Raw genomic sequence first — 20,588 nt, 5'->3', positions numbered from 1 at the left:
ATTTCAGCTTCCTTATCATTATCTGTAATAAGTATGCAAAATTCCTCACCCTTTCCAATCTCGTCACTCAACTGTATCTCGCATACAGTACTTAAAGAGTTCATTTCTGACTCTTTTGTTACCCAACAAAATTATTGAGGTCCTGCTGTTTCAACTATTACCGGAGTATTGTATATGCAACTCAAATGCATCTTGTCATGATATTCCTTTTTTCACTTTTTCAACTACTCATGAAGGATGACTTTCTTTACTTCCCAAAGCATATAGGCAATACTTTGGTTATTGCTCTTGAGCTCTGGCTGCTTGTGTGCCCCCACCATTAGCTAGACCATGCAATACTTGGTAAGCTGGTGCATCACATGATTACTGTATGGCTGATGGCAACTCAGCAGTGAGCCGTGACTGTTTCTTCCCCACAACTTGAAGCTTTGGAACTCTCTACCCTCTCATATCTTTCCCAGTAACTATGACCTGGCACATTTTAAAAGCTTTTCCACTTTCTCTAGAATCTGTAAATACTTTCCTATGTCTTTCCTTTTTCCCTTTCATTAATCTCTCTATTTCAAGTAAGGCCTGGCCTTGATGTGGACTTTTGTCCATGACTGGAGCCTTAAAAGAAAAAAAAAGGTATAGGACACAGAATATATGTTTCACAATAAGTTCAACTTTAAACCACTTAACCACTCGTACTCCACTCTGCCAAAACCCTAAACTATTTCCACAGCTTTCCTCACCAACTCTTTCCATCAGCTTTATTACATACCATCTCTCAGTTTACACTTGGTACTTAAATTATCTTTTCTAGCAATTGTACAGCAAATAATCACACGTTCAAATCTGATAAAATCCCACATATGCTTTTTGAAAAATATCTTGACAAACTCCCAAGAGGCTCTTCCTATTTCATTCCTCTCTGATGAACAATCATTTCAGCATTGTACATACTCCCATACTATTCCACCTTACCATCTATTTCATAAAGATCACTTAACATAATAGTCCTTTTATTCCTTTTTGATATAAGAAACACTTATGATACTGAAATCCAGAACTTCCTTTAAGGTCTTCCTCACTCCTATTAATGAAAATATATTGAATATGCTATTTGCTACACTTAAAAGTGTCATAGTTACTGTAAAATAATGCAGCTACATGAAAACTTGCATCTCATCATTACATGCTCACGTTTTAACAGAATCACTGTTGCTCCAAGCAAATGACTGTAAAGATTAGTATTAACCTGGAAGGCATGACCAAAGATCATCATGAACTGGATCATCTGCAAGTTGGTGAAATACTTTTTCCACCAGATGTAGCGTCGGTAGCGGTCACCCATGGCAGCCAACATGTAGTGCAAGTACATTACAATATGTACAAAACTGTTGATGAATCCAAAGAAGGTACTGTGGCCACCTACAGAAAATGAAAAAAAAAATCATTTACACACACATATAAATATTCCTATGAGTCCATGGGGAAATGAAATACTATAAGTTCCCAAGTGCACTTTCATGAAATAATCACATCATCAGGGTAAATACAAGACAGAAATGTAAGTCAGTTGATATAAAACGAAGAGAAGTAGCTAGGATGCCATTTGGTAAACGTGACTGTCCAAATGGAGGTCGAGTGCGCCCAAGACTAACAACGAACGTATCATAAACTTATTATATAGACCAGAAAGGAAATTGTTTACAAATTTTATCAACAATAAAGCTATCCAATTTGCATACACCTTCACTAATATTAAGGTTATAATTCTTTGTGTATTTAATAATTGAAGATTCAAAGATATTTCTCCCCTATCCCTGGGGATAGGGGAGAAAGAATACTTCCCACGCATTCCTCACGTGTCGTAGAAGGCGACTAAAGGGGACAGGAGCGAGGGGCTGGAAACCCTTCCCTCCTTGTATTTTAACTTTCTAAAAGGGGAAACAGAAGAATGAGTCACCCGGAGAGTGCTCATCCTCCTCGAAGGCTCAGATTGGGGTGTCTAAATGTGTGTGAATGTAACCAAGATGAGAAAAAAGGAGAGGTAGGTAGTATGTTTGAGGAAAGGAACCTAGATGTTTTGGCTCTGAGTGAAACAAAGCTCAAGGGAAAAGGGGAAGAGTGGTTTGGGAATGTCTTAGGAGTAAAGTCAGAGGTTAGTGAGAGGACAAGAGCAAGGGAAGGAGTAGCGCTACTCCTGAAACAGGAGTGGTGGGAGTATGGGATAGAGTGTAGGAAAGTAAACTCTAGATTCATATGGGTAAATCTGAAAGTGGATGGAGAGAGATGGGTGATTATTGTTGCATATGCACCTGGGCATGAGAAGAAAGATCATGAGAGGCAAGTGTTTTGGGAGCAGCTGAGGGAGTGTGTTAGTAGCTTTGATGCACGAGACCGGGTTATAGTGATGGGTGATTTGAATGCAAAGGTGAGTAATGTGGCAGTTGAGGGAATAATTGGTGTACATGGGGTGTTCATTGTTGTAAATGGAAATGGTGAAGAGATTGTAGATTTATGTGCTGAAAAAGGACTGGTGATTGGGAATACCTGGTTTAAAAATAGAGATATACATAAGTATACGTATGTAAGTAGGAGAGATGGCCAGAGAGCGTTATTGGATTATGTGTTAATTGATAGGCGCGCGAAAGAGAGACTTTTGGATGTTAATGTGCTGAGAGGTGCAACTGGAGGGATGTCTGATCATTATCTTGTTGAGGATAAGGTGAAGATTTGTAGAGGTTTTCAGAAAAGAAGAGAGAATGTTGCGGTGAAAAGAGTGATGAGAGTAAGTGAGCTTGGGAAGGAGACTTGTGTGAGGAAGTACCAGGAGAGACTGAGTACAGAATGGAAAAAGGTGAGAACAAAGGACGTAAGGGGAGTGGGGGAGGAATGGGATGTATTTAGGGAAGCAGTGATGGCTTGCGCAAAAGATGCTTGTGGCATGAGAAGCGTGGGAGGTGGGCAGATTAGAAAGGGTAGTGTGTGGTAGGATGAAGAAGTAAGATTATTAGTGAAAGAGAAGAGAGAGGCATTTGGACAAGGGAAATTTGGCAGGGAAATAATGCAAATGAGTGGGAAATGTATAAAAGAAAGAGGCAGGAGGTCAAGAGAAAGGTGCAAGAGGTGAAAAAGAGGGCAAATGAGAGTTGAGGTGAGAGTATCACTAAATTTTAGGGAGATTAAAAAGATGTTTTGGAAGGAGGTAAATAAACTGCGTAAGACAAGGGAACAAATGGGAACTTCAGTGAAGTCGGCAAGTGGGGAGGTGATAACAAGTAGTGGTGATGTGAGAAGGAGGTGGAGTGAGTATTTTGAAGGTTTGTTGAATGTGTTTGATGATAGAGTGGCAGATATAGGGTGTTTTGGTCGACGTGGTGTGCAAAGTGAGAGGGTTGGGGAAAATGATTTGGCAAACAGATAAGAGGTAGTCAAAGCTTTGCGGAAGATGAAAGGCGGCAAGGCAGCAGGTTTGGATGGTATTACAGTGGAATTTGTTGAAAAAGGGGGTGACTGTATTGTTGACTGGTTTGTAAGGTTATTTAATGTATGTATGACTCATGGTGAGGTGACTGAGGATTGGCGGAATGCTTGCATAGTGCCATTGTACAAAGGCAAAGGGGATAAAAGTGAGTGCTCAAATTACAGAGGTATAAGTTTGTTGAGTATTCCTGGGAAATTATATGGGAGGGTATTGATTGAGAGGGTGAAGGCATGTACAGAGCATCAGATTGGGGAGGAGCAGTGTGGTTTCAGAAGTGGTAGAGGATGTGTGGATCAGGTGTTTGCTTTGAAGAATGTATGTGAGAAATACTTAGAAAAGCAAATGGATTTGTATGTAGCATTTATGGATCTAGAGAAGGCATATGGCATATGATAGAGCTAATAGAGATGCTCTGTGGAAGGTACAAAGAATATATGGTGTGGGAAGCAAATCGTTAGAAGCAGTGAAAAGTTTCTATCGAGGATGTAAGGCATGTGTACGTGTAGGAAGAGAGGAAAGTGATTGATTCTCAGTGAATGTAGGTTTGCGGCAGGGGTGTGTGATGTCTCCATGGTTGTTTAATTTGTTTATGGATGGGGTTGTTAGGGAGGTGAATGCAAGAGTTTTGGAAAGAGGGCAAGTATGCAGTCTGTTGTGGATGAGAGAGCTTGGGAAGTGAGACAGTTGTTGTTCGCTGATGATACAGCGCTGGTGGCTGATTCGTGTAAGAAACTGCAGAAGCTGGTGACTGAGTTTGGTTAAGTGTGTGAAAGAAGAAAGCTGAGAGTAAATGTGAATAAGAGCAAGGTTATTAGGTACAGTAGGGTTGAGGGTCTAGTCAACTGGGAGGTAAGTTTGAATGGAAAAAAACTGGAGGAAGTGAAGTGTTTTAGATATCTGAGAGTGGATTTGGCAGCGGATGGAACCATGGAAGTGGAAGTGAATCATAGGGTGGGGGAGGGGATGAAAGTTCTGGGAGCATTGAAGAATGTTTGGAAGTCGAGAACATTATCTTGGAAAGCAAAAATGGGTATGTTTGAAGGAATAGTGGTTCCAACAATGTTATATCGTTGCGAGGCGTAGGCTATGGATAGAGTTGTGCAGAGGAGGATGGATGTGCTGGAAATGAAATGTTTGAGGACAATATGTGGTGTGAGGTGGTTTGATCGAGTAAGTAATAATAGGATAAGAGAGATGTGTTAAAATTAAAAGAGTGTGGTTGAGAGAGCAGAAGAGGGTGTTTTGAAATGGTTTGGGCACATGGAGAGAATGAGTGAGGAAAGATTGACCAAGAGGATATATGTGTCAGAGGTGGAGGGAACGAGGAGAAGTGGGAGACCAAATTGGAGGTGGAAAGATGGAGTGAAAAAGATTTTGAGTGATCGGGGCCTGAACATGCAGGAGGGTGAAAGGCGTGCAAGGAATAGAGTGAATTGGAATGATGTGGTATATCGGGGTCGACGTGCTGTCAATGGATTGAACCAGGGCTTGTGAAGTGTCTGGGGTAAACCATGGAAAGTTGTGTGGGGCCTGGATGTGGAAAGGGAGCTGTGGTTTCGGTGCATTATTACATGACAGCTAGAGGCTAAGTGTGAACGAATGGGGCCTTTGTTGTCTTTTCCTAGCGCTACCTCGCACACATGAGGGGGTTGTTATTTCATGTGTGGCGAGGTGGCAATGGGAATGAATAAAGGCAGACAGTATGAATTATGTATATGTGTAAATATGTATATGTGTGTGTGTGTATATATATGTATATGTTGAGATGTATAGATATGTATATTTGCATATATACATGTGTATGTGGGTGGGTTGGGCCATTCTTTCGTCTCTTTCCTTGCGCTACCTCGCTACCTCGGGAGACAGCGACAAAACAAAATAAATAGATAAATAAATAAATATATATATATATATATATATATATATATATATATATATATATATATATATATATATATATATATATATATATATATATATATATATATATATATATATACGTATACGTGTACGTATGTAAGTAGGAGAGATGGCCAGAGAGCATTAATGAATTACGTGTTAATTGATAGGATTTTAATGTGCTGAGAGGTGCAACTGGAGGGATGCCTGATCATTATCTTGTGGAGGCGAAGGTGAAGATTTGTAGAGGTTTTCAGAAAAGAAGAGAGAATGTTGGGGTGAAGAGAGTTGTGAGAGGAAGTGAGCTTGGGAAGGAGACTTGTGCGAGGAAGTACCAGGAGATACTGAGTACAGAATGGAAAAAGGTGAGAACAAAGGAGGTAAGGGGAGTGGTGGAGGAATGGGATGTTTTTAGGGAAGCAGTGATGTCTTGCGCAAAAGATGCTTGTGGCATGAGAAGCGTGGGAGGTGGGCAGTTTAGAAAGGGTAGTGAGTGGTGGGATGAAGAAGTAAGATTATTAGTGAAAGAGAAGAGAGAGGCATTTGGACAATTTTTGCAGGGAAATAATGGAAATGAGAGGGAGGTGTATAAAAGAAAGAGGCAGGAGGTCATGAGAAAGGTGCAAGAGGTGAAAAAGAGGGCAAATGAGAGTTGGGGTGAGAGAGTATCATTAAATTTTAGGGAGAATAAAAAGATGTTTTGGAAGGACGTAAATAAAGTATGTAAGACAAGGGAACAAATGGGAACTTCAGTGAAGGGGGCTAATAGGGAGGTGATAACAAGTAGTGGTGATGTGAGAAGGAGATGGAGTGAGTATTTTGAAGGTTTGTTGAATGTGTTTGATGATATAGGGTGTTTTGGTCGAGGTGGTGTGCAAAGTGAGAGGGTTAGGAAAAATTATTTGGTAAACAGAGAAGAGGTAGTAAAAGCTTTGCGGAAGATGAAAGCTGGCAAGGCAGCGGGTTTGAATGGTATTGCAGTGGAATTTATTTAAAAAGGGGGTGACTGTATTGTTGACTGGTTGGTAAGGTATTCATTGTATGTATGATTCATGGGGAGGTTTGGAGCAGGGGGCTGGAAATCCTCCCGTCTCTTTTTTTTTTTTTTTCCAAAGGAAGGAACAAAGAAGGGGGCCGGGTGAGGATGTTTCATCAGAGGCCCAGTCCTCTGTTCTTAATGCTACCTCGCTAACGCGGGAAATAGCGAATAGTATGAAAGAAAGAAAGAAAGATATATATATGTATATATATATATATATATATATATATATATATATATATATATATATATATATATATATATATATATATATATATATATATATATATATATATATATTTTTTTTTTTTTTTATACTTTGTCGCTGTCTCCCGCGTTTGCGAGGTAGCGCAAGGAAACAGACGAAAGAAATGGCCCAACCCCCCCCCCCCCCATACACATGTACATACACACGTCCACACACGCAAATATACATACCTACACAGCTTTCCATGGTTTACCCCAGACGCTTCACATGCCTTGATTCAATCCACTGACAGCACGTCAACCCCTGTATACCACATCGCTCCAATTCACTCTATTCCTTGCCCTCCTTTCACCCTCCTGCATGTTCAGGCCCCGATCACACAAAATCTTTTTCACTCCATCTTTCCACCTCCAATTTGGTCTCCCTCTTCTCCTCGTTCCCTCCACCTCCGACACATATATCCTCTTGGTCAATCTTTCCTCACTCATTCTCTCCATGTGCCCAAACCATTTCAAAACACCCTCTTCTGCTCTCTCAACCACGCTCTTTTTATTTCCACACATCTCTCTTACCCTTACGTTACTTACTCGATCAAACCACCTCACACCACACATTTTCCTCAAACATCTCATTTCTAGCACATCCATCCTCCTGCGCACATCTCTATCCATAGCCCACGCCTCGCAACCATACAACATTGTTGGAACCACTATTCCTTCAAACATACCCATTTTTGCTTTCCGAGATAATGTTCTCGACTTCCACACATTTTTCAAGGCTCCCAAAATTTTCGCCCCCTCCCCCACCCTATGATCCACTTCCGCTTCCATGGTTCCATCCGCTGACAGATCCACTCCCAGATATCTAAAACACTTCACTTCCTCCAGTTTTTCTCCATTCAAACTCACCTCCCAATTAACTTGACCCTCACCCCTACTGTACCTAATAACCTTGCTCTTATTCACATTTACTCTTAACTTTCTTCTTCCACACACTTTACCAAACTCAGTCACCAGCTTCTGCAGTTTCTCACATGAATCAGCCACCAGCGCTGTATCATCAGCGAACAACAACTGACTCACTTCCCAAGCTCTCTCATCCCCAACAGACTTCATACTTGCCCCTCTTTCCAGGACTCTTCCATTTACCTCCCTAACAACCCCATCCATAAACAAATTAAACAACCATGGAGACATCACACACCCCTGCCGCAAACCTACATTCACTGAGAACCAATCACTTTCCTCTCTTCCTACACGTACACATGCCTTACATCCTCGATAAAAACTTTTCACTGCTTCTAACAACTTTCCTCCCACACCATATATTCTTAATACCTTCCACAGAGCATCTCTATCAACTCTATCATATGCCTTCTCCAGATCCATAAATGCTACATACAAATCCATTTGCTTTTCTAAGTATTTCTCACATACATTCTTCAAAGCAAACACCTGATCCACACATCCTCTACCACTTCTGAAACCGCACTGCTCTTCCCCAATCTGATGCTCTGTACATGCCTTCACCCTCTCAATCAATACCCTCCCATATAATTTACCAGGAATACTCAACAAACTTATACCTCTGTAATTTGAGCACTCACTCTTATCCCCTTTGCCTTTGTACAATGGCACTATGCACGCATTCCGCCAATCCTCAGGCACCTCACCATGAGTCATACATACATTAAATAACCTTACCAACCAGTCAATAATACAGTCACCCCCTTTTTTAATAAATTCCACTGCAATACCATCCAAACCTGCTGCCTTGCCGGCTTTCATCTTCCGCAAAGCTTTTACTACCTCTTCTCTGTTTACCAAATCATTTTCCCTAACCCTCTCACTTTGCACACCACCTCGACCAAAACACCCTATATCTGCCACTCTGTCATCAGACACATTCAACAAACCTTCAAAATACTCATTCCATCTCCTTCTCACATCACCGCTACTTGTTATCACCTCCCCATTTACGCCCTTCACTGAAGTTCCCATTTGCTCCCTTGTCTTACGCACCCTATTTACCTCCTTCCAGAACATCTTTTTATTCTCCCTAAAATTTACTGATAGTCTCTCACCCCAACTCTCATTTGCCCTTTTTTTCACCTCTTGCACCTTTCTCTTGAGCTCCTGTCTCTTTCTTTTATACTTCTCCCACTCAATTGCATTTTTTCCCTGCAAAAATCGTCCAAATGCCTCTCTCTTCTCTTTCACTAATACTCTTACTTCTTCATCCCACCACTCACTACCCTTTCTAAACAGCCCACCTCCCACTCTTCTCATGCCACAAGCATCTTTTATATATATATATATATATATATATATATATATATATATATATATATATATATATATATATATATATATATATATATATATATATATATATTCATATATATATATTCATATATATATATATATATATATATATATATATATATATATATATATATATATATATATATATATATATATATATATATATTAATTGATAGACGCACGAAAGAGAGATTTTGGATGTTAATGTGCTGAGAGGTGCAAATGGAGGGGTGTCTGATCATTATCTTGTGGAGCCGAAGGTGAAGATTTGTGGGGGTTTTCAGAAAAGAAGAGAGAATGTTGGGGTGAAGAGAGTGGTGAGAGTAAGTGAGCATGGGAAGGAGACTTGTGTGAGGAAGTGCCAGGAGAGACTGAGTACAGAATGGAAAAAGTTGAGAACAAAGGACGTAAGGGGAGTGGGGGAGGAATGGGATGTATTTAGGGAAGCAGTGACGGCTTGCGCAAAAGATGCTTGTGGCTTGAGAAGCATGGGATGTGGGTTGATTAGAAAAGGTAGTGAGTGGTGGGATGAAGAAGTAAAGATTATTAGTGAAAGAGAAGAGAGAGGCATTTGGACAATTTTTGCAGGGAAATGATGGAAATGAGAGGGAGGTGTATAAAAAAAAGAGGCAGGAGGTCAAGAGAAAGATGCAAGAGGTGAAAAAGAGGGCAAATGAGAGTTGGGGTGAGAGAGTATCATTAAATTTCAGGGAGAATAAAAAGATTTTTTGGAAGGAGGTAAATAAAGTGCGTAAGACAAGGGAGCAAATGGGAACTTTAGTGAAGGGGGCTAATGGGGAGGTGATAACAAGTAGTGGTGATGTGAGAAGGAGATGGAGTGAGTATTTTGAAGGTTTGTTGAATGTGTTTGATGATATAGGGTGTTTTGGTCGAGGTGGTGTGCAAAGTGAGAGGGTTAGGGAAAATGATTTGGTAAATAGAGAAGAGGTAGTAAAAGCTTTACGGAAGATGAAAGCCGGCAAGGCAGCAGGTTTGGATGGTATTGCAGTGGAATTTATTAAAAAAGGGGGTGATTGTATTGTTGACTGGTTGGTAAGGTTATTTAATGTATGTATGACTCATGGTGAGGTGCCTGAGGATTGGCGGAATGCTTGCATAGTGCCATTGTACAAAGGCAAAGGGGATAAGAGTGAATGCTCAAATTACAGAGGTATAAGCTTGTTGAGTATTCCTGGTAAATTATATGGGAGGGTATTGATTGAGAGGGTGAAGGCATGTACAGAGCATCAGATTGGGGAAGAGCAGTGTGGTTTCAGAAGTGGTAGAGGATGTGTGGATCAGGTGTTTGCTTTGAAGAATGTATGTAAGAAATACTTAGAAAAACAAATGGATTTGTATGCAGCATTTATGGATCTGGAGAAGGCTTATGATAGAGTTGATAGAGATGCTCTGTGGAAGGTTTTAAGAATATACGGTGTGGGAGGCAAGTTGTCAGAAGCAGTGAAAAGTTTTTAAGGAAGATGTAAGGCATGTGTACGTGTAGGAAGAGAGGAAAGTGATTGGTTCTCAGTGAATGTAGGTTTGCGGCAGGGGTGTGTGATGTCTCCATGGTTGTTTAATTTTTTTATGGATGGGGTTTTTAGGGAGGTGAATGCAAGAGTTTTGGAAAGAGGGGCAAGTATGCAGTTTGTTGTGGATGAGAGAGCTTGGGAAGTGAGTCAGTTGTTGTTCGCTGATGATACAGCACTGGTGACTGAGTTTGGTAAAGTGTGTGAAAGAAGAAAGTTAAGAGTAAATGTGAATAAGAGCAAGGTTATTAGGTACAGTAGGGTTGAGGGTCACGTCAATTAGGAGGTAAGTTTGAATGGAGAAAAACTGGAGGAAATGAATTGTTTTAGATATCTGGGAGTGGATCTGGCAGCGGATGGAACCATGGAATCGGAAGTGAATCATAGGGTGGGGGAGGGGGCGAAAATTCTGGGAGCCTTGAAGAATGTTTGGAAGTCGAGAACATTATCTCGGAAAGAAAAAATGGGTATGTTTGAAGGAATAGTGGTTCCAACAATGTTGTATGGTTGCGAGGCGTGGGCTATGGATAAAGTTGTGCGTAGGATGGCGGATGTGCTGGAAATGAGATGTTTGAGGACAATATGTGGTGTGAGGTGGTTTGATCGAGTAAGTAATGTAAGGGTAAGAGAGATGTGTGGAAATAAAAAGAGTGTAGTTGAGAGAGCAGAAGAGGGTGTTTTGAAATGGTTTGGTCACATGGAGAGAATGAGTTAGGAATGATTGACTAAGTGGATATATGTGTCAGAGGTGGAGGGAACGAGGAGAAGTGAGAGACCAAATTGAAGGTGGAAAGATGGAGTGAAAAAGATTTTGAGTGATCGGGGCCTGAACATGCAAGAGGGTGAAAGGCGTGCAAGGAATAGAGTGAATTGGAATGATGTGATATACCGGGGTCGACGTGCTGTCAATGGATTGATCCAGGGCATGTGAAGCGTCTGGGGTAAACCATGGAAAGTTGTGTGGGGCTTGGATGTGGAAAGGGAGCTGTGGTTTCGGTGCATTATTACATGACAGCTAGAGACTGAGTGTGAACGAATGGGGCCTTTGTTGTCTTTTCCTAGCGCTACCTCGCACACATGAGAGGGGAGGGGGATGTTATCCCATGTGTGGCAAGGTGGCGATGGGAACAAATAAAGGCAGACAGTATGAATTATGCACATGTGTATATATGTATATGTCTGTGTGTGTATATATATGTGTACATTCACTCTATTCCTTGCACGCCTTTCACCCTCCTGAATGTTTAAGCCCCGATCACTGAAAATCTTTTCCACTCCATCTTTCCACCTCCAATTTGGTCTCCTACTTCTCCTCGTTCCCTCCACCTTTGACACATATGCAATCATGTTTTTGCTCAACAGAAGATAGTGCTTCCCAGGAGACAAGGTATATTTCCAGCGCTCTCATACCAAAGTGCAGTGCAGTGTCTTGTTTGATCAAAGACTTTCTTGTTAAACATACACCCTGCATACTCGACATGTATGCATTAACAAGGTAAAACCAAAGAAGGTATTATAACAGTTCAAGAGAGTGTTATCCAAGAAATTAACAGAGCATTCACTTCTCCAACATGATGATGCAATTGATATAGTGAGTAGAATGGCTTTGAGGCATTTCCTTATCCAAAGTATAAAAAATAAAATCAGAGTTGCATGTATTTTAGAAATAATAAAATAGCTGCTGGAAAACATAAAAAGATACAAACAAATACCAATATCAAGACTATATTAAACTATGTAATAAAACTTCCTGCAAGATTTATCATACAGAGTAACAGTACAAAGATACATAAATGTTGACTTATTATTTCTATTTGTTTTTCTGGCTGTAAGCTCTTTTTTTCTCATACTGTAATGTCATTTTAACCCACTAACTGCTACTACTCTAGATATCTAATGTGTCCTCACTAAGGCAACTTTAAATAAATCTAAAGTGAATTTTATCAATACATTTGTTTTACCATCTAAAGAAGCATATTTACTGAATCAATTTATATATACAGCAATATATTACAACAATATTTATGTGTATGGTGCAATCATTAAGTGAATAAATGTTCAGGCTGCTAAACTGCCAGACATACGATGTATCCCCCTAACAATGACATATGTACACATCTTATTGTGCAGTCCAGTCATAATTCCCAACATGGTAAAATATCTTCCATAACTTATCTAAATCTATTTAGATTATCTACATAAATCTATATATATCATCTGTATATATTTTCTTTGCTGCCTGGGAGTACAAAAATGATGTACTACTGTCATGGCATTTTGAGTGTTACTTAGAGGCTGAGCTGAAATAATATGGGTGAAGAATGTGAAACACTGCCTGAGATGCCAGAAGTTGCTTCCTGATTCACTACTCTGCTGTTTACCATACCTGGGATTTTTATATGCTCCAAACTGTATAATGCACACTTTAAGTTAATGGCTGAAGGTGGCCTGTATGATACTGTATATGACATATCAGCAGTCAACGAGTTACTATACAATCATATATGAAAGTATCATGAAAAAAGAGGACATGACATATCTTGTGGAAGATTTTTGTTATGTATTAAAAAACCAGTTGAGTGGGAGATGTATAAAAGAAAGAGGCAGGAGGTCAAGAGAAAGGTGCAAGAGGTGAAAAAGAGGGCAAATGAGAGTTGGGATGAGAGAGTATCACTAGATTTTAAGGAGAATAAAAAGATGTTCTGGAAGGAGGTAAATAAAGTGCATAAGACAAGGGAGTAAATGGGAACTTCAGTGAAGGGGGCTAATGGGGAGGTGATACCAAGTAGTGGTGTTGTGAGAAGGAGATGGAGTAAGTATTTTGAAGGTTTGTTGAATGTGTTTGATGATAGAGTGGCAGATATAGGGTGTTTTGGATATAGGGTGTTTTGGTCGAGGTGGTGTGCAAAGTGAGAGGGTTAGGGAAAATGATTTGGTAAACAGAGAAGAGGTAGTAAAAGCTTTGCGGAAGATGAAAGCCGGCAAGGCAGCAGGTTTGGATGGTATTGCAGTGGAATTTACTAAAAAAGGGGGTGACTATATTGTTGACTGGTTGGTAAGGTTATTTAATGTATGTATGACTCATGGTGAGGTGCCTGAGGATTGGCGGAATGCTTGCATAGTGCCATTGTACAAAGGCAAAGGATAAGAGTGAGTGCTCAAATTACAGAGGTATAAGTTTGTTGAGTATTCCTGGTAAATTATATGGGAGGGTATTGATTGAGAGTGTGAAGGCATGTACAGAGCATCAAATTGGGGAAGAGCAGTGTGGTTTCAGAAGTGGTAGAGGATGTGTGGATCAGGTGTTTGCTTTGAAGAATGTATGTGAGAAATACTTAGAAAAGCAAATGGATTTGTATGTAGCATTTATGGATCTGGAGAAGGCATATGATAGAGTTGATAGAGATGCTCTGTGGAAGGTACTAAGAATATATGGTGTGGGAGGCAAGTTGTTAGAAGCAGTGAAAAGTTTTTATCGAGGATGTAAGGCATGTGCACGTGTAGGGAGAGAGGAAAGTGATTGGTTCTCATTGAATGTAGGTTTGCAGCCGGAAGGGTGTGTGATGTCTCCATGCTTTTTTAATTTGTTTATGGATGGAGTTGTTAGGGAGGTGAATGCAAGAATTTTTGAAAGAGGGGCAAGTATGCAGTCTGTTGGGGATGAGAGAGCTTGGGAAGTGAGTCAGTTGTTGTTCGCTGATGATACAGTGCTGTTGGCTGATTCATGTGAGAAAGTGCAGAAGCTGGTGGGTGAGTTTGGTAAAGTGTGTGAAAGAAGAAACTTAAGAGTAAATATGAATAAGAGCAAGGTTATTAGGTACAGTAGGGTTGAGGCTCAAGTCAATTGGGAGGTAAGTTTGAATGGAGAAAAACTGGAGGAAGTAAAGTGTTTTAGATATCTGGGAGTGGATCTGGCAGCGGATGGAACAATGGAAGCGGAAGTGAATCATAGGGTGGGGGAGGGGGTGAAAATTCTGGGAGCCTTGAAGAATGTGTGGAAGTCGAGAATATTATCTCGGAAAGCAAAAATGGGTATGTTTGAAGGAATAGTGGTTCCAACAATGTTGTATGGTTGCGGGGCGTGGGCTATGGATAGAGTTGTGCGCAGGAGGGTGGATGTGCTGGAAATGAGATATTTGAGGACAATATGTGGTGTGAGGTGGTTTCATCGAGTAAGTAATGTAAGAGTAAGAGAGATGTGTGGAAATAAAAAAGAGCGTGGTTGAGAGAGCAGAAGAGGGTGTTTTGAAATGGTTTGGGCACATGAAGAGAATGAGTGAGGAAAGATTGACCAAGAGGATATATGTGTCGTAGGTGGAGGGAATGAGGAGAAGTGGGAGACCAAATTGGAGGTGGAAAGATGGAGTGAAAAAGATTTTGAGTGATCGGGGCCTGAACATGCAGGAGGGTGAAAGGCGGGCAAGGAATAGAGTGAATTGGATCGATGTGGTATACCGGGGTCGACGTGTTGTCAATGGATTGAATCAGGGCATGTGTAGCGTCTGGGGTAAACCATGGAAAGTTGTGTGGGGCCTGGATGTGGAAAGGGAGCTGTGGTTTCTGTGCATTATTACATGACAGCTAGAGACTGAGTGTGAACGAATGGGGCCTTTGTTGTCTTTTCCTAGCGCTACCTCGCCCACATGAGGGGGAGGGGGATGATATTCCATGTGTGGCGAGGTGGCGATTGGAATAAACAAAGGCAGACAGTATGAATTATGTACATGTGTATGTATGTATATGTCTGTGTGTGTATATATATGTGTACATTCACTCTATTCCTTGCACGCCTTTCACCCTCCTGAATGTTTAAGCCCCGATCACTGAAAATCTTTTCCACTCCATCTTTCCACCTCCAATTTGGTCTCCTACTTCTCCTCGTTCCCTCCACCTTTGACACATATGTAATCATGTTTTTGCTCAACAGAAGACAGTGCTTCCCAGGAGACAAGGTATATTTCCAGCGCTCTCATACCAAAGTGCAGTGCAGTGTCTTGTTTGATCAAAGACCTTCTTGTTAAACATACACCCTGCATACTCGACATGTATGCATTAACAAGGTAAAACCAAAGAAGCAATTATAACAGTTCAAGAGAGCGTTATCCAAGAAATCAACAGAACATTCACTTCTGCAACATGATGATGCAATTGGTATAGTGAGTAGAATGGCTTTGAGGCATTTCCTTATCCAAAGTATAAAAAATAAAAATCAGAGTTGTATGTGTTTTAGAAATAATAAAAGAGCTGCTGGAAAACATAAAAAGATACAAACAAATACCAATGTCAAGACTATATTAAACTATGTACTGAAACTTCCTGCAAGATTTATCATACAGAGTAACAGTACAAAGATACATAAATGTTGACTTATTATTTCTATTTGTTTTTCTGGCTGTAAGCTCTTTTTTTCTCGTAATGTCATTTTAACCCACTAACTGCAACTACTCTAGATATCTAATGTGTTGTCACTAAGGCAACTTTAAATAAATCTAAAATGAATTTTATCAATACATTTGTTTTACCATCTAAAGAAGCATATTTACTGAATCAATTTATATATACAGCAATATATTACCACAATATTTATGTGTATGGTGCAATCATTAAGTGAATAAATGTTCAGGCTGCTAAACTGCCAGACATACGATGTATCCCCCTAACAATGACATATGTACATATCTTATTGTGCAGTCCAGTCATAATTCCCAACATGGTAAAATATCTTCCATTACTTATCTAAATCTATTTAAATTATCTACATAAATCTATATATATCATCTGTATATATTTTCTTTGCTGCCTGGGAGTACAAAAATGATGTACTACTGTCATAGCATTTTGAGTGTTACTTAGAGGCTGAGCTGAAATAATATGGGTGAAGAATGTGAAACACTGCCTGAGATGCCAGAAGTTGCTTCCTGATTCACTACTCTGCTGTTTACCATACCTGGGATTTTTATATGCTCCAAACTGTATAATGCACACTTTAAGTTAATGGCTGAAGGTGGCCTGTATGATACTGTATATGACATATCAGCAGTCAACGAGTTACTATACAATCATATATGAAAGCATCATGAAAAAGAGAACATGACATATCTTGTGGAAGATTTTTGTTATGTATTAAAAAACCAGTTGAGTGGGAGATGTATAAAAGAAAGAGGCAGGAGGTCAAGAGAAAGGTGCAAGAGGTGAAAAAGAGGGCAAATGAGAGTTGGGATGAGAGAGTATCACTAAATTTTAGGGAGAATAAAAAGATGCTCTGGAAGGAGGTAAATAAAGTGCGTAAGACAAGGGAACAAATGGGAACTTCAGTGAAGGGGGCTAATGGGGAGGTGATAACAAGTAGTGGTGATGTGAGAAGGAGATGGAGTGAGTATTTTGAAGGTTTGTTGAATGTGTTTTATGACAGAGTGGCAGATATAGGGTGTTTTGGTCGAGGTGGTGTGTAAAGTGAGAGGGTTAGGGAAAATGATTTGGTAAATAGAGAAGAGGTAGTAAAAGCTTTGCGGAAGATGAAAGCCGGCAAGGCAGCAGGTTTTGATGGTATTGCATTGGAATTTATTAAAAAAGGGGGTGACTGTATTGTTGACTGGTTGGTAAGGTTATTTAATGTATGTATGATTCATGGTGAGGTGCCTGAGGATTGGCGGAATGCTTGCATAGTGCCATTGTACAAAGGCAAAGGATAAGAGTGAGTGCTCAAATTACACAGGTATAAGTTTGTTGAGTATCCCTGGTAAATTATATGGGAGGGTTTTGATTGAGAGGGTGAAGGCATGTACAGAGCATCAGATTGGGAAAGAGCAGTGTGGTTTCAGAAGTGGTAGAGGATGTGTGGATCATGTGCTTGCTTTGAAGAATGTATGTGAGAAATACTTAGAAAAGCAAATGGTTTTGTATGTAGCATTTATGGATCTGGAGAAGGCATATTATAGAGTTGATAGAGATGCTCTGTGGAAGGTACTATTAATATATGGTGTAGGAGGCAAGTTGTTAGAAGTAGTGAAAAGTTTTTATCGAGGATGTAAGGCATGTGTACGCGTAGAGAGAGAGGAAAGTGATTGGTTCTCAGTGAATGTAGGTTTGCAGGAGGGGTGTGTGATGTCTTCATGGTTGTTTAATTTGTTTATGGATGGGGTTGTTAGGGAGGTGAATGCAAGAGTTTTGGAAAGAGGGGCAAGTATGCAGTCTGTTGGGGATGAGAGAGCTTGGGAAGTGAGTCAGTTGTTGTTCGCTGATGATACAGTGCTGGTGGCTGATTCATGTGAGAAACTGCAGAAGCTGGTGGCTAAGTTTGGTAAAGTGTGTGAAAGAAGAGAGTTAAGAGTAAATGTGAATAAGAGCAAGGTTATTAGGTACAGTAGGGTTGAGGCTCAAGTCAATTGGGAGGTAAGTTTGAATGGAGAAAAACTGGAGGAAGTAAAGTGTTTTAGATATCTGGGAGTGGATCTGGCAGCGGATGGAACCATGGAAGCGGAAGTGAATCATAGGGTGGGGGAGGGGGCGAAAATCTGGGAGCCTTGAAGAATGTGTGGAAGTCGAGAACATTATCTCAGAAAGCAAAAATGGGTATGTTTGAAGGAATAGTGGTTCCAACAATGTTGTATGGTTGCGAGGCGTGGGCTATGGATAGAGTTGTGCGCAGGAGGGTGGATGTGCTGGAAATGAGATGTTTGAGGACAATATGTGGTGTGAGGTGGTTTGATCGAGTAAGTAATGTAATGGTAAGAGAGATGTGTGGAAATAAAAAGAGCGTGGTTGAGAGAGCAGAAGAGGGAGTTTTGAAATGGTTTGGGCACATGGAGAGAATGAGTGAGGAAAGATTGACCAAGAGGATATATGTGTCGGAGGTGGAGGGAATGAGGAGAAGTGGGAGACCAAACTGGAGGTGGAAAGATGGAGTGAAAAAGATTTTGAGTGATCGGGGCCTGAACATGCAGGAGGGTGAAAGGCGGGCAAGGAATAGAGTGAATTGGATCGATGTGGTATACCAGGGTCGACGTGCTGTCAATGGATTGAATCAGGGCATGTGAAGCGTCTGGGGTAAACCATGGAAAGTTGTGTGGGGCCTGGATGTGGAAAGGGAGCTGTGGTTTCGGGCATTATTACATGACAGCTAGAGACTGAGTGTGAACGAATGGTGCCTTTGTTGTCTTTTCCTAGCGCTACCTCGCAAACATGAGGGGGGGAGGGGGATGTTATTCCATGTGTGGCGAGGTGGCGATGGGAATAAATAAAGGCAGACAGTATGAATTATGTACATGTGTATATATGTATATGTCTGTGTGTGTTATCCCTGGGAATAGGGGAGAAAGAATACTTCCCACGTATTCCCTGCGTGTCGTAGAAGGCGACTAAAAGGGGAGGGAGCGGGGGGCTGGAAATCCTCCCCTCTCGTTTTTTTTTTTTTTTTTTAATTTTCCAAAAGAAGGAACAGAGGGGGCCAGGTGAGGATATTCCAAAAAAGGCCCAGTCCTCTGTTCTTAACGCTACCTCGCTAACGCGGGAAATGGCGAATAGTTTAAAAGAAAAAGAAAAAGTCTGTGTGTGTATATATATATGTACATTGAAATGTATAGGTATGTATATTTGCGTGTGTGGATGTGTATGTATATACATGTGTATGGGGGTGGGTTGGGCCATTTCTTTCTTCTGTTTCCTTGCGCTACCTCGCAAACGCGGAAGACAGCGACAAAGCAAAATAAATAATAAATAAAATAATTAAAAAACCAAGCATATGACAAGTTTTTGAAAAATGTAAGTGTATACAGAAAATGGGCATAACCCAAAGTTTTAAAGTTCAGTACAATTCCAAGATTATAATGGGCACATTTTCTTACATCTTCATACTTTACCTGGGGTAAACTTGACGCCAAACCACACACTCATGGGCATACAGCCATGATGGATAACATGAAGGGCTGATACATGCTCAAATTTCTTATGCAGCACGAAGAAAAACTGCAAGATTAAAAACATGAAACAACAATCTTTTTCTGGTTAAAAGCAAATAACATTCAATTATATTATCAATATGACAAAACCAAAAATATTTTGTGTGTCAAAGCAATGATATTCCACTTACACAAAAAGTTGGTTCCACTTTGCCCCTCTTACACATTTACTCATGATCACTGTTTTTCAACCTTCCCTTGTCTCTCAATTACATAAGTCCTCACTCATTCTTGTCTCAATCATTCTCTCTAAGTGCTCTTACCATCTACGTACTTTCGATATTTCTATGGTCAACCAGTCCTTTACAATGTGCAAGATTTCCTTAAAAGTTCATTTATGTGTCTACATGCTCTTTAATGGTTTGAAATGCATGCTAGCCTTTCATGGAGAATGAATCATTAACAGTATAAGTACAAATAATTATTCTATATTGGTACAAAGTGTAAAAATGATATACGTATGGTGGCAATTAACAAATTTACTTTTTCAATAGGATATGGTGTACTATATGATGTTTATAACAACACAGAGCAATCATTTATAAATAAAATCATGAAAAGTTTCAAGACTAAAAAGGTTATGAATTGAGAATTATTATATTGTAAGGTACGCATGTCATACACTTTGCTGTAATGGTAAATATGCTATAAGTTACTATTTGGTGTATATTTCATTGAGCAGTCATTTACAAACAAAAGCATATAAAATGATATAAAACCAAGAACAGTATTAGAAATCAATAATTATCTTAAACATTTATGAGCAGTCGATCGCTAAATTATATGCCCTGTCAACCCTGTGGGGTACTGGTAGGGCACATCCTCTCATGCATGAAAGTGGATGAAAATAACTGTCTAGTCTCTCATTCAATATGTCTACAGTTTTGAAATGTATCACTTAAGCAAGCAGTTGATTCAAATTTTCAATTACTATTTGTAAACATGTAATTCCTTATTATTATTTTTTTTTATTTTGCTTTGTCGCTGTCTCCCGCGTTAGCGAGGTAGCGCAAGGAAACAGACGAAAGAATGGCCCAACCCACCCGCATACACATGTATATACATACACGTCCACACACGCAAATATACATACCTATACATCTCAATGTACACATATATATACACACACAGACATATACATATATACACATGTACATAAT

The 20,588-nt window shown here is 40.0% G+C and overlaps 1 protein-coding gene across 1 annotated transcript in view; it reads right to left on the bottom strand.

Moving 5' to 3' along the window:
• LOC139754425 (very long chain fatty acid elongase AAEL008004) overlaps window positions 1–20,588 on the bottom strand; it is a 467,896-nt gene that overhangs the window by 272,588 nt on the left and 174,720 nt on the right. Inside the window, exons 7-8 of the mRNA XM_071671703.1 lie at window positions 19,330–19,435; window positions 1,242–1,413 (exon numbers count right to left, since the gene is read on the bottom strand). Coding sequence (XP_071527804.1) covers window positions 1,242–1,413; window positions 19,330–19,435 — 278 coding nt within the window. The remainder of the gene's footprint in view (window positions 1–1,241; window positions 1,414–19,329; window positions 19,436–20,588) is intronic.

Source organism: Panulirus ornatus, chromosome 17 (genome assembly GCF_036320965.1).
Source record: "Panulirus ornatus isolate Po-2019 chromosome 17, ASM3632096v1, whole genome shotgun sequence".
NCBI lineage: Eukaryota > Metazoa > Arthropoda > Malacostraca > Decapoda > Palinuridae > Panulirus > Panulirus ornatus.
This window is presented reverse-complemented; position numbering and strand designations above follow the sequence as displayed.